A 15,197-nucleotide genomic window follows, 5' to 3' on the forward strand; every position below is an offset into this window, starting at 1 on the left:
CTCGAGCAAAAAGGTACCGGGAGGCATGTGAGGATGTCGCAAGCACTTCCAATACGTCGAGAATTCCCATCTGTCGTGTTTGTGTGTGTGTGCTAAAGGAAGGAAAGCACCTTTAGCCGTTTTTTGGGAAAATGAACCCATCCCCCATACCAACGGGTTTACCACATCTTCGGGATATTCGCACTGCAGGCGATATCTTCCCAAGGATGTGCTTGGTTGCACTGTGGCGCAAGCGCATCCTTCCTTCATTCCAACACCAGCCCACAGCCAGTATCGTATCGTACCGTCTCGCTCACGGGCGGGACGGAAACAACACCGGGGTGGGGGGGCGGGACCCGAATGCGATGCTACACGAAGCACGAACTGCTGCCGTCCCCCGAAACAAAGCCGAAAGGACGAAACCATCCCCGATTAGTAGCCGAATACCGCTTCGACGGAAATGTGCCGAATAGGTGCGCCCGCAGTTTCCGACACCCTGCTGCTGCTGCTTCTCGCTATTGGGGACGGGGGGAGGGACGGAAATGCCCGAAACTCCCCCACCCCGGGAGGGGTTCCCTGGGAAAGGTACACTGGGCCCAAACAGTAACCCCGTGTCAGTATGCTGCTAGTACGGTGAAGGTAAAGATGAGCATTGCTCGTGTGTTGCTCGTTCGATACGATTTCGGAATAGTGGAAAGTTTGTTACTGCTGGTGCTGGTGCATTTGCTGGCTTAGGGTTGTAAATCGTGCCCAAGGTTTTTGTTGTTTTGGGCACGTGCCACAGTGGTAAAAAAGAAGAAAGTAAGACACACGGAAAATAAGCAAAAGAAAAGCAATTCGACCCGGCTTGATATGGAATTGAATTGAGTTAAAATTCACGGCTGATAAACGTTCGCGTTCGGAGCGGTTTTGAACAGACTCGTTGCAAGACGACGGATTATACCTACCTACCAATCAAACAGTCAGAGCCAAAGCCAAAGTGCAGTGTTGTGTTGGGTTAGTTATTTGCAAGTGCAAGTTGCTGCTGCAGGAACTCTTTCTCTCGGTGTGTGACAGGTGCAGCTCTGGTGTGACGTATCCAGATGTCTAGTGTGTGAGTCCGTGAGTCCTTTTTCCCGGTCACTGCACCAGACAAAACACCAGGTATGTATGAGTATTGTTGTGTGTACCGTGTACAGAACTTTTGTTCGCCAAGTGCTTGAGACTTTTTGGATGAAGTATCTTTAGACAACTTCGAGCTCTTGTACAAAACTCAAGGTTGCATCCAGCTTTTACGACTGTTTCCAAAATCTTCCCATCGGTGTGGCGCAGTAAAGCGAACGAAGTAGATCGTTGCATGTCCAATATTTTATCAGCCCAGTTCCTACCGCAAAGCCTCTCAAAGGTTTGACACAGATATTCTAAGCTAATGTGCGATTTTCTTTTTTCCAAAAACCTAAACCTCCCTTCAACATCCACGTAGCTAGATCTTGGCATAAAACCAGACCACACACTTCTGCTTCTATCAACCTTCAACGGGACGCAACGCGCGTCCAGCCGCGTTCAGGGCCATAATCGTGTGTGTGTACGACCATGTACGACCAAACCGATGGGCGGTGACCATCGCCACCGGTGGTAGAAAAGAGTCAAAAAGAAGAAGAAAAAAATCGCATCCGTTTGTGCAAAATCCACTGCGCACCAGGGGAAAAGGGGTTGTTTTTTGTTGTTGTTCGTTGATCCATTTGTCTTGTTGAGCCAGGGAAAACGCCACAGGGCTGAAAAAAGGGAGCGTGCCACAGTACGATTTGTGTTTATCCCCGTGCGTGTATCAGTGTTCAAGTACGATCTTGGTGGCTCAGTGTGTGTGTGCGCGTGTGTATGTGTGTTAATGTGTTTCTGGTCGTTGGATGAAAACGGGCCCCACGCCGACGTAACGCGCTCACGCAGATTCGGCGATACAATCAACTAAAACTCCCCCGTCTGCTGGTGGGGCCACCTCACGATGGTGACGCGGAACGAGCCGTCAGCGATGGAATGCACACCTTTCGACCACTTTCGATCGGTATGTAGCATCAACACAGCTTCGACTGCGCAATGTGTGTGTCTGTACCGATGGAAGGAAAGCGAACTTGAGCTGAGAGATGAGTGAAACAAAAGCTGTAGGGCATTTATTTAGAGTGTGTGTACACCACTAATCGTGTATCGAACTCTGCGGAAAAACTATCTTCCAAACATTCGAACCTCCCCCCCCCCCCCTCTCCATCGACCTTTATCCGCCATCTTGGTTGCGTAATGAAAGGGCATCGTTTTACTCAGCGGCAATCCTTTTCAGCAAGTTCCTTACCAGCCAGGGCTGGTTCCGGATCCGGGCTTGTTGACAGCTAGACCCCCGTAGCTGTAGCAGTTCATTTGTCGGCACGCACGCCGCCACGGAAATTGCTCATTTTTTCGGTCATTTTGTGAAATGGCGGCCCCGATGCTCGATGAGCAGTCAATACTGGTATGGTACGGCGGCGAAAACAAGCTGCCAGTCTAAACACAATCCTTCCCCACCCTTCCTCCCCCCCCCCCTCCCCTCTTTCCCCCCCCCCCCCCCCCATCATACTCGAATCGGGGTGCGGTGAGCTGTGTTGAAAGACGGCCGTCTGCTGCAAAGAAATTTGTAAGGAATTAAAGAATTTCCAATCGAAATCTAGATTTTCTGTATGGTAAGGTAAAACCTGACATGCAGTATGTGTGTGTGTGTGTGTGCACTACATTGGAAAAAAATAAAACCGGTCGACTTTTAGGCGATTGGGCAGCAATCAAGATCCGTATCCGCTACATCGGTACGGTGGCGATAGCGTGCCGAAAAAGGCAAGGTAATCACGCCGATGATTGCACAAACTTGCTAATGGTACAACACGCGCACACAAGACGAAGACGGTCCCGGGGAACCGTGTGCATTAGTGTACGAGAACTGCCCTTGTACACGATCGTGGCTTTCATTCCAAAAAGGGGTAGAAAAGAGAAAAAAAGCGGTGAAGTGAAGAAAGGGCATGACTTCTGTTTCTACCTGTGTGTTTTTTGTTGTTGTACCAATGTCCGGAAAGACATGTTACAGACTCGTGACATTTCCTTGACGATTGCATGATCCGTGGGTTAGTGTATATATTTGGAAAAATGGATGGCAAAAAAGCAATAGCGAAAGGGGCGTGTGATGTAGTGCCATTTTGGGGGCGAAATGCTATTATTTCGAGGTTAGTGTAGAATCCGAAGTGTCACGAACTAGTTATTCTTCACTTCTAACCGTGTGTTTCGGGGGTCCCCCGGGGGCCGCAATTTTCGTTTCGGAGCAAAAAAAAAAAACTTAGCTCATGTGCTTAGACAATGTAGTAAGAAGACAAAGGTTTTTTGTTTTTTTTTTCTTTCGAAGAGAAAATTCTAATAGCACCTTGACTTTTTTTCTTCTTTGTTTTAGTGCACAATACAGAAGTGTAAGCTGCAAAGTAAGCTGTTTCTAATGGTGGTGTGAAAAGAACAAGCTGCTTATTACAAAACACTAAACACTGGTAGTGGTTGTAACATCTGCTACGAAAAAACATTCGTTTATTAATGTCCTTGCCTGACAACCAATGACATTCGTGTGTTGTGTGTGAGCTAATGGCCATATTAAAGCTTCACCGAAATGCTATCAACAAGCTGATAAAGTCAATCGGAAGCTAGTAGCACTCTTCTTGCGAGAATCCAAACAAAAGTATCTCACACGTCATCTCCCTAAGCTATCTAAAACTGGGCTTTAGCTGTGTGGCAAAACCCCCGCAACGCAAAGCAAACTCTTCTTTATGCTCTTCCAATATCTTTTGTCCGTGTCGGTGCCGGGAAGTGGTTGCTGGAAAACGAAAGGGGCAGGGGGGAAAAAAGAAGGGTTCACCACATATCGGGTTAACACTACGCCGCAGCGAATTGGAATGAGGGTTCCCAATCACATCTTCAGCTGCTGCCGTATGGCGATATCTTAGCCCGAATACTAACCTCCTGTTTTACATTCTATCTAAATCCATTATCTAATTTAAATCTCACCGGAAGCACTGGCAGGCAACCGAACTGCTGGACCTGCCCGTAAAAAGATAATGAGCTCAAAATAAAGCCCCCCGTTTAGATACGAGCAGTTTTTCCACCCTGAAATGCTTTCCTCCTTTCTCTTGGCCAGCGCTTTTCGTCTTGGTTTTACCGCACAGCAGAAGGGGATATTGCTCGTACCACCATACAACCGGGGTAAGCAATCCTTTTGGGTAGCAACATCAACCGAAAAGATAATCCCGTTCCTTCTGGCCAGATATGTAGCAGCAGTGGGACAAATATGAAATACCTACTAGAAAACCTTCACTCCTTAGCGCGTGTGGATGACGCGGATCGGAGTGCTTGTCCCAGTGGGGGACCATATACTCCCCCCTCCCCCATCCCTTCCTTCCATCATTCCCAGCATCAGCAAGAAGCTGTAGATTCCATTCCTCACTAGTGCCGTTTGGTGGCGTTAAGATTGGTTCTTCTTGTATGCGTGTTGCTCTAAAGGATATGGTGCATGGAACTTGAAAATATTTTAATTTTGCATCCACCTAACCAGACTTAACGTAGTTTCGATGCTCGATGCCACTGGAGCAGCTTAGACACTCCAGACACTCCACAGTACTGCCTATCCCGTTTACAAACTGACTGTTGGATTTGCTAGAGATTTATCCATCGTGGTAAACTTTCCCATCCTGCCAAACCGGGTTGGGGTATGATTTTTCACCCTCCCGGAGGGTTTTGATAGTCATAAACCGGTTTTGTAGAATGAGCTGATGGCTAATGTGAAATGGTGGTACGTTTCGGTCGTTTGGTTTCCCGCTCAGATGATAATAACGATCATATTTATCTCTGCGACAGAAATAAAACCATTCACAGCAAACAACAACAAAAAACTGCACACAGATAAAGACATACCCGTCGCACTTGGCAGAGGAAGAATTTTATACCAGTCTGAATGCCGTAACTACGGCAATACATTAACAAAACACACGAGCTAATATTACAAACGGTGCGATGATTGGTCGTTAGGTTTTGTTTTCTTTTGGTGGTTTCCTTTACGGTTTTTTTGCGCTTTGAAATTCGGTTGCACATGAACCACCGGGCGCCTCCACCGTAGTATTTTTCGATTTGTATTAATTTTTGGAAATTTTGTGTGGCCGATTCTTGCTTTCCTTATAATTATTGATTAACAGTTAGTTCAGCGTAAGAACGCGAAACGGTCTGGATATTTTTTTAAAACCGATCCTGTAGTGTGAAGATAGGTAGTACTAACGCCAAACGACTGGGCGCCTCCATTGTAGTAATCCGACGGAATAGGCTGTGTTGTCGATCTAGCACCAATTACCAAACGTAACATTTTTAATTATCGAAGTTCGTGCTAACGTGAAACGATCTAATTAATATTTTTAAAAACCGATCCTATCATGTGAAGATCGGTAGTGCTATCGGTAAACGACTGGGCGCCTCCATTGCAGGAATCAGAATGAATAAGCTGTGTAGTCGATCAAACACTAGTTAGCAAACGTTATATTTTTAATTATCGAAGTTCGTGCTAACGTGAAGCGGTATGGATATTTTTTTTAAACTGATTTTATCGTGTGAAGATCGTTAGTACTAACGCTAAACGACTAGGCGCCTCCATTGTAGTAATTTGACTAAATATGTTATTTTGTTGTTCAAACACTAATTAGCAAACGTTACATTTGTATTTATCGGAGTTTGTACTAACGTGACACGGTCTGTTTAATTGTTTTAAAACCGATCCTATCGTGTGAAGATCGGTAGTGCTAAAACTAAACGACTGGGCGCCTCCATTGTAGTAATCCGACGGAATAGGCTGTGTTGTCGATCAAATATTAATTTGCAAACGTTACATTTTTAATTATCGAATGTGCTGTAACATAAATGATAGAAAGAAGTACAAAACGATACAAATACTGTTTAAATTCTGGAACAAAATATGTCATTTTTCAAGTGTTTTTTCTCTTCTTTTCTTCTTGATCTGTGCTATTGTTTGCGTGGTATGAAATAGGTTACGGCTAGTGCAACTACACTACAGGACGTGTGCAATATTTTTCGCTAGTATACTCTTCATGGTGCTTCATCATCTGACCGGTAGCAAGTTAAGCATCACGGCAACGATCATAACACGGTATCCACGTTACCTAAGCTGGTACGGTGTTCCGTATTCAACCATTCGCTAAAGTGCATTCAAACGAACCGTGTACGTGTGTCATATATCGAACGTTCAATACCGAAACATAACCGATAGATAAAACTCCCCTATCTGTGAAGCATATCGACGTGCAATAGCAAGCAAAACGTGTGCGCCTGCATTCAAAAATGATCGACAACGGGTACTCGTACGTGACGCGAGATAATCTACGTTACACCGAGCTAAACGATGGCCGTTCCTACGCCCAGATGGGTACGCTGGCGTCTCCGCCGGCAATGGCCAACCGGGGCCTGTCCGAGTATGACAGCACGGCGGTACATTTGGCAAACCATCGGCCGTACGATCCGGCACCACAGACCGCATTCGAGCGGTACGATACAGCTTATGCCCCACAGCGCACGGCACTGTATCCGGCGGCAGCGTACGGCTACACGCAACCGACGATCATTGACGAGGAGCAGAAGTATCTCGGTGCGGACAGTAACCCACACACTACCGATGTGCAGCAGCCGCAAACGCATCCACACCATCACCTTGGGCTTGGTGGTCCGACCGCACCGGACGCTCGTACCCATCACACCATGATGAAGGTCGAAATGGATGACAGTGCCGGTCCGATTTATCCCCGGCCGATCTATCATTACGATCCATCCACGTGCGGTGCGATGCCGCCCGGCTTTTCCGCGATCAATCTGAGCGTGAAGGAGTCGAGTCCACCGTTACCACCGGCCTACAAGACGGGCCCCGGTTCACCATCACCGAATGGACGGCGGGTAGGTGACGAGAGGGGGAATAAGATATCGTCCACCAGTCCAGAGCCGCAGGTCAGCCCGACGGGCGGTCGTCGTAACAGTAGTCCTCAGGCATCACTCGATCTGAGCTCCAACAACAGGTAAGTTAGATGTATATTGATCATGTGTGGTGGATTGAGAGAACTCTATACACTTTCGTTTATTAGGAATTATGGAAAAATACGTATATTGATGAATAACTTAAGAGAAGATGTCGATTTAATAATCGAAAACTCAAGATTTCAGGAATATCAGGTCACAAGAGGCATTAACTTGAGCTTTGTTTTTTGGTTCGATTAGCGGTGGTACGAGTCCACAGTTCCCGAATCGCCAGAGTACGAACATCAACACCAATACCAACACCAGCACGAGTGGAAATACGAGCAACACCAACAGCAACGCTGTGTATACGAGCGAGGTAAGCGAAAGCCGTCCGGCGGAGGTGAACGCAAACGACTACGGCAATACGGCGGAACGTCCGCTCGGTATGGGATTTGCCCGGCCACAGCCACCTTCAGCATCCTACAGCCGAGAGTCAACGCCGGACAGTGGTGGATCGTACTATGCCGACAGCTATCGCGATCAGAGTGGTAAGTAGCGGAGCAGATCAGTACATCCAGGGTTGGGTTTGTGGTGGACGTACCTTGAATGTAATGATCTTTCTTCCTCAGGGTATAGTCCACATACAAGCTACGGAATGGTGGTACAACCTGACTACTCGAACGGGTATCCTAGCTACGCACCGAACGCCTACCAGTACAGTGGACCGTATGCGAGTTCGCTCGGCACCACCGTCTATCCACCGACCGTACCGACCAGCTATCCGGCTAGTTCGAGTTCGAGTTTCGTGACACCGCCCTCACTCGGACAGCATATAGCGCCCCACGATAATCTGCTGAAGGCTGGGTAGGTATTCTTGGAACCTTGTAAAAGAAATACACATACAGAGAAAACATCATCCGATTGAGAGCATACTAAGCAAAGTAGTTCTTTCCTGTGCAGTCTGACCGGCTACCAGCGTCTCGAGCGACCTCAGTTTCCTTCACAGTCGCAGGAGCTCAAATGTCCGACACCCGGGTGTGATGGGTCGGGTCATGCAACAGGGAACTACTCTTCGCACCGCAGCCTATCCGGTTGCCCGAGGGCATCGAAACCGAAAAGCAAACCCCGCGATGGACAAGAATCGGAACCACTAAGGTACGGCGGAGTGTACTGAAGTATGGCAATTTCTTGGAGAATACTTAAGGAGTTTCTCAACTCTTCTTCCAGATGTCCTATTCCTGGATGTGATGGATCTGGTCACTCTACGGGAAAGTTCCTCTCGCATCGCAGGTAGGTTATCCGTCCAAATCTTCGTCGACTTCGTCCTCCGGCCAACTTCTGCCAACTTCCCAATGTTTGCGTTGCGTTCTCTTTCCGTTTCCCTCCATAGCGCGTCCGGATGTCCGATTGCGTTCCGCAACAAGATGCACATCCTCGAGAATGGTGGTACGATCGAGCAGGCAAAGGCTGCGATGGCACAGGCCGCGGCCGGGAAGTTCGAACCCTTTACCTGTCCGACGCCGGGCTGCGACGGTAATGGGCATGTGGACGGTACGTTCAGCACGCACCGTACGGTTGCCAGCTGCCCGACCGCACAGGGCCCGGGACAGGCACCGTCCAGCAAGAAGCCACGCTACGGTGACGCCGACAACGGTGTGCTCGGTGGACTCGGTCCGGTCGCGCCCAAATCCTTCAACGGTAAGCTAATCGAGGATTGACCAAGCCTAGAGTACTGCTTAGACTAAAAATCCTGTACCTCCCGATCTCTGTCTCCTGCGTCTCCCGTGTGTTTCCGTTCCGGGTGCGTTGTGTTTGTGTGTGTCCGGTATACCGTGCTTCTCTTCCCTTCCCGGCACGACGTCGCTCCGTAAAACGCTTGACTCATACATGTGATTTGACGGTGGCCGTGGCAGACCTAGCGACGGGCTACAGCCAGAGCGTTAAGGGCAGCCTGATGTCTGGTCCCGGTCCACTGCTGGTCGGGCCTCCGCCGCCTCCACCCCCGGCACAGGTCCCGCCCTCGCTGGGGGTCCTAACGTCTGGTGGTGTGCCACCAGCCGCGACGTCCGGGCTGCTCGCCGGTCTCGGTCATCCGGTAGCGGGTGTGCACGTACACGGCGTCCCGGGTGTGCTCGGTGTAGGTGGTTCGGCCACCGTACCGAACCATTGCGGTACGGGTACGGCCACGGATCACCACCCTGCACCGACCGACCGGGCGGGAAATGGTGCGATCGCACCGAACCCAACCACCAACACGACCGGTCCGACCGATCCAGCTGGAGGTGTCCCACCACCCGACGGGACCGGTGTCGCATCCGACGACATACTGGCGCTGGACGAGGAAATAACCGAGCTTAAGCGGGAGAATGCACGCGTCGAGCTGCAGATGCTGCGGCTCAAGTCGAACATAAACGCGATGGAGTCGCAGCTGAACAACAACAACCACGAGCCGAAGCTACTCGAGATCGGGACGCGTGGGATCACATGAAATTTCCTCACGTGTTAGACCATCGCCAGTGGCCGTTTGCTTTCCGGCACGTCCGTCTCCACAGTGACGCACGGCGCGTGATCTCGCTCAACTACCAGATCGCTATGTGAACACGGTGTTTGAGTGGGTTTTGTGTGTGCAAGAACTGTTGAACAGAGTGTTGCGCTTGCGTGAGTGGATGTGTATGCGCGAGAGTGTGTGTGCGTGCGTATGTGAGTGTTAGTGCGTTTCGTATGCATGACGTATGGGTGTGTGTGTGAGTGTGCGTGTGTAAGAAAGTGAAGACGGAATGACGGAAGCACACTAGGATGGTACTAACACGGTAACTGTAAACGCTACATCTAAATCAATAACACTTTCGGGACGCTTTCGATACAAAAGGTGATCGAGAGATAGAGAGAGAGAGACATCAAGAGAGAGAGAGAGTGAGAAATAAGAGAAGAAAGTGAAAAAATTGTGAGGAAAGAAAGGGAGTGCAAAAGAGAGATATAATATTTGCTAGCAGAAATGAGAATTTGCCGCGCAACTGTCACAGCAGCACTGTAGTATCTGTCAAATCTGTCAAAACTGTACAGAAGCACCGGCCGGTATAAGCGAACAGCATAACAATAAGCGGTAGAGCAACGACAAAGATGCATCTGGACATCTGGCTACCTGGATAAGTATACTGAGGCGTACAGGGAGAGGACGAAAGCGAAACACAGTCACACGCATACTATATTGGGCCGAACTACTAAACACTAACCCATTTACATTGTATACTAGATTTTGGAAGTAAGTATTGAACATATTTGAAACAGAAAGGAAAAAAAACCAATTCAAACAAACGTGTTTTTTGCTGGTATTAACCGTCGTTAGTCGTGTACGTAGCATGGTCGAAGAGGCACCTGAAACAGGGCAGTCGAAGCAGAGGAAACACAGCTGATACATGAACGTGTGTGTCGATTTATATATATACATATAACAAACAAACAAAAGACAACAAGCTACTACTACTTAGTAAGTCTCACCATTGAAAATCCTTGACAGTGACAGCCACACACGAACACAATCTGATACAACAATCCACAAGTACACACACACACACTCATACACAGAGTGGTTTGTACAGATACGGGAAAAAAGGTGTGGGTGTGTGTATGTGTAAAGTGGTACTGTAATATAGCGCGCCTTCCTCCTTTCTTGACAGATTGTTGACGCGTTGATTACTAAACGATGACAGGAAGAGTTCTGCACTCCTGGTGTTGTCAAAATGTATTAAACGCTATTGCATTTTACTGTGTTGCAGATTGTTTTAGCATGATTTCTATCACTATTTGATTTCCCTCTCTTGCTCATACTCTCTATCAAAACACTCACACAAAACACACATGTACACTTTTTATTGTGAAAATGTGGTTAAACGGGCACGTGCAAATGTAAATCAAGCAGAGGATATTAAGCTGTAAAGGGCGTTGTGGCAAGGTGAGCGTGTACGAAACAGGATAAATATACACTATATTGCTAGAAACTAGTGGGAAAAGTGGGCGGCAGGGGTTGGGGAAATAGAGGGAATAGGAGTGGGAAGGGGAGGGGGGAGGACGAGTGGGAGAGGGGGAATGGAAGCGTTTTATCTAGTCAAATGTGCTGTACGAACTTATATTTTAAATATTATTGTGAATCGTAAATTGATTGAATTATCGCAATACAATAATGCAAACTTCGTAAGCAAAATGGTGCCGATTGAGAGAAAAAAAAGAAAAGAAAAAACAAACACAAACCTAATCATCATTATTTAATGAAGTAGCAAAACCATCGTGTCCGTCTGTTTGCTGGAAGCGAGCGTAACACTGTGCGCAAATCACGGCCAGAACAAAGTTGAACAAAACGTTAGTAGAACAAACAGAACAATAAAAAAGAAATAAAAACAAAACGTCAAAAACATGAAAGCAGTGCACTGAAAATGGTAAGGTGAACATACAATAAAGTGACAAAAAGAAGAAAAAAAACATTAGCAGAATTGTATAAAAAAAAACACGAACGAGCAAACCAACAAGTAAATTTAAACAATATATACGCTAGAGAAGGGCAGGTGCAAAAAAAAAACCGAAACACAATAAATACGAAACAAAAGCGCAAGGAAACGAACACAAATTTGAAGAACAAAACGACAAGTTTGCAGAGAAAAAGGAAGAAAGAAAAAGAGAGAAAAGAACCCGATAAGACAAGAATTATAAATGGTAAATCAGAGAAAGAAAAACAAACAAAAACCACATGCCGCAAAACGAAAACAAACAAACAACAAAAAATAACAAAACAAAACCAAAAAAAAACACTATTGTATGTAACCGGTTATGAATTTTAATAAAAAGTAAAATAACATACTTGTCATATGCGATCGTACTGTTTTTCACACCCACAAACCAATCGTTCCCGTTCTTGACTTTCTGTTGACGGTAAGCAATCTCCTAGCAATCATTCGTAGCGAATGAAGCCAGACGGTAAGTACTGCGTGCGTGTTTCGTCTTCGCCTGACGTGTTTTGCGTCGGTTGCGTGAGTCATACGTGTGTTTGGTCGATGAACGGGTTTTTTCATGGTACATGCATATATCACAATGTTCGGTTTTTGCTTTGCAGGATATTGCAAATGAAGATCTTAAACTGTCGTTCCGGGCCCGCTGGAAACAAATGCAATGAGTGAGCGTATAATGCATACCTGTCATTTCACTGACCTCTGACTAATTTAACGTTTCGTCAGGAAGAACGAAAGAAAAGAAAAGCAATTGCCGTACAGCAGCAGCATGCGGAAAATGGTTGGAGGACATATATGGCAGCGAATGGTAACGTAATAAACAATATAGCATGACGTGCTAAAATCAGCCATCAACCTGTCATCGCAAAGAAATGCGAAAGGGGAACAATGAGTTTGAAACGTTTTGTGCTTATTTACGCTATGTTCCTTGCTAGAAGAAATACTTTTTTTTATTTTGATGAATGCTTAATGCAACTGATGTGTGTGTGTTTTTATTTTTTATTTGCAAATTGAGGTATGGTGAGTCGTTTTGGATTTTTTGTTTGTTTCTGTACATATTTTTTTTATTTTTTTCTAGAACCCCTTACTTGAGCAGTCTTCAACCATCGGCAAAGGAAGGGTACTCAATGTCTCCCACCCCTTTTTCCAAACTCGCATGACAAGATACACCCGATGCATTCAATGCCCACTGACAAGTGGATAGACAATCTGATCAGTGTGGTTTCTGTTAACGATACCCTGCAGAGGAGACGAACCGTACGGTCGGTGCAATTATGCCAAATGACACACGAAACACAGCCACAGCCCTAGCATTCGCAAACGATTACTGATTCATGGACCTAGCTGAGCCTACAGCGATGGTCTGGTAACGCTTAATTTACCATGCGGTGCGTTTTCGCGGCTTGACTTTCACTCCGCAACTGCTTGTGACATGCACATGGGTGTCGGGACGCGGTTCTGCTGATGAGTTACCGCAAACTCGCGTGATGCGTGATGGGGTGTTCCCTTCCCCCGGCTCATTGGTGGATGGATGGGTTTACCTGTTGAGCCTAGATGGACAAGTCGTTGACTTTGGAGAGGGTCCCGGAATGGCACATTGGAACTCTGTTTGTTGGGGAAGATGCAGTTATTGAAAGGGGTTGATATATTGGTTTTGTGTAGGCGTTTGGCAGCAAGTATTGAAGATTCTAAAGCGTAGAGCTGCAGGAGATCTGACGAAGGAAGTAGTTGGAAGTAAATTAAAAGTTTGAGGATATCCTAGAATATATGAATATCCTCATATATACTGAGACATTATAGCAACTGTGTAAGGAACATTTTTACTCCACTTTATCATGGAGTTCTTCTGTTAGTGTAACACCAATTTCCATTCATTTTTTTTATAATCTTATTTCATCTCCTCAAGCACAAAACCGGATCACAATTAATTACTTCCAGCGTGACTCTCTGCCCCAAATCAATTTTTGAGTGTTGTATAGCATTTTTTTGCTGCGATTTTTTTTTTGTTTCACAGCTTCCCTCCCATTTTGCCGTGCCCAGCTGAACGCTGAAAGTAATTTTTCATGTTCTGACCCACCCATAGCCACTGTTTGGACGGTAAAGCTAGAATTTTGGGGGAAAAAGAAAAATTGCTCGCGGGTTCTACTGCAACTCGGTCCGTGCCCGTGTTTAGTACTTTTGGGAGTTTTTCAGCGTTTTTTTGTCTTCGGTGGAATGTCCGGATCATGACCCATCTCATTGAAGCTATCGAATCGACAGCTCAGCTCAGCTGAATTGTGCCTAATCATCTTGACGGAATGACGGCGAGGCGACGGAAAAAAAGGGCCCGGAACACTAAGGCACCCCTTGACGAAATTCTACAGCAGCCCAGAAGATAGGGTTAGTCTTTATTATCGGGCGCCTTTTGCGAACGTTCTAACGATGGTAGGGAGATCCGGAAGCGGCGCTACTACTGCAGCATGATTTGAATTCGACGTCCAGCTTCTTCAAAATGTCAAAACAAAAAAAAACTCTCATCTCTAATCTTTGACGCGTTTTTTTCTGGCTTTTCTTTCGCTATCCATCGACCGTTCAATTCCAGCGCGTAAGACATACATGAAATTAATTTCTATTCGTCTACGTCCTCGACACGGCGTTGAAGCGTTCAGTTTGTGTACCTTCCGGTACGGAAATTTCGACTGCTGTAAGCAAAATCAAAACCCAGCATCTTCGCTTTCCAGCACGTGGTGCACGTCATTAATGAGGCCGGGAGCTATATTAGGGCAACTCCTTCGTGACTGTTTTTTTGTGTGTGTAGAAAGGCTCGGACGAGTGTAACAGAGAGAAAGAGAGAGAGGAAAACAACAAAAACATAGGCACAGGAAATGGAAGACAGGCATCGACACTTGGACGAATAGCCCAGCCGGAGACATTGATTAATTTAAATTAATTAAAAATCACTCAACCTTACACGGTTGATGTGCTCTTGGCAGGTTTCATTGCGCCGTTGATTAAAGATTGATTTTCTGTGTGTGTGTGTGTGTGTGTGTTAAGCGTGTGGAAAGTTGTTTATCACTCGTTAGAAAAAAATGAGTTTGGTAAGGAGAGACCTGACGATCATACTAACCTAACCTAGAATATGAATCTGAGATGTATCACCAAAGCAATGTTTGGTCTATTCTGGAGTTTTGGAGTTCTAGAGTTTTTTTTATTAATGGAGAAGCTTTTGAAGTTTGTATTACATTCATCGTTTAATTGTTGGAGGAGATATACTAGTGGAGTTGATGAATAGAGTTCCTCATGTATTACTTTTACCATATTAATATAAGGCATATTAGCTGAGGTAAATGAAGTCTACTTTATTAGTCTACTGTTTACTTACTTGCTTATCAAACGCTACAAACTATAATATTCTAGCATTTCTTGAGGACGCATCAACGCCATCATTCCATATCAGTTGGGGAGCTTGCCTTGAAAAGCTTCTGTCCATGAAGGACTTTACGCGTTTGGTCGTCCGGTGTCATTCGAATGACATGTCCAGTGAGTTCTTTCTCTAGAGCTCATAGAGCTCGTCATTATAGTGGCTCCTCCATTGTCGTCCTATCTTATTACAGATTCTTGTTAATTAAAAACAAGGTAAAATACTTTCTATTTCGGTATTTATTGTACAGTTCTTAGTTTAACCTTGCCCATTTATTCAGA

General features: G+C 46.1%; 1 protein-coding gene across 1 annotated transcript; it reads left to right on the top strand.

The window, feature by feature from the left end:
- The first annotated feature begins 495 nt into the window (after positions 1-495).
- On the top strand, positions 496-11,868 carry LOC125761226 (trithorax group protein osa-like). Its single transcript, XM_049422163.1, has 9 exons — positions 496-1,122; positions 1,442-2,020; positions 6,041-7,076; positions 7,276-7,565; positions 7,647-7,881; positions 7,963-8,172; positions 8,245-8,307; positions 8,408-8,715; positions 8,931-11,868. The coding sequence occupies exons 3-9, from the start codon at positions 6,352-6,354 to the stop codon at positions 9,503-9,505; spliced, it is 2,406 nt and encodes an 801-aa protein (XP_049278120.1). The 5' UTR covers positions 496-1,122; positions 1,442-2,020; positions 6,041-6,351; the 3' UTR covers positions 9,506-11,868.
- The last annotated feature ends 3,329 nt before the right edge of the window (positions 11,869-15,197 follow it).

Source organism: Anopheles funestus, chromosome X, assembly GCF_943734845.2.
Source record: "Anopheles funestus chromosome X, idAnoFuneDA-416_04, whole genome shotgun sequence".
Taxonomy (NCBI): Eukaryota; Metazoa; Arthropoda; class Insecta; order Diptera; family Culicidae; genus Anopheles; species Anopheles funestus.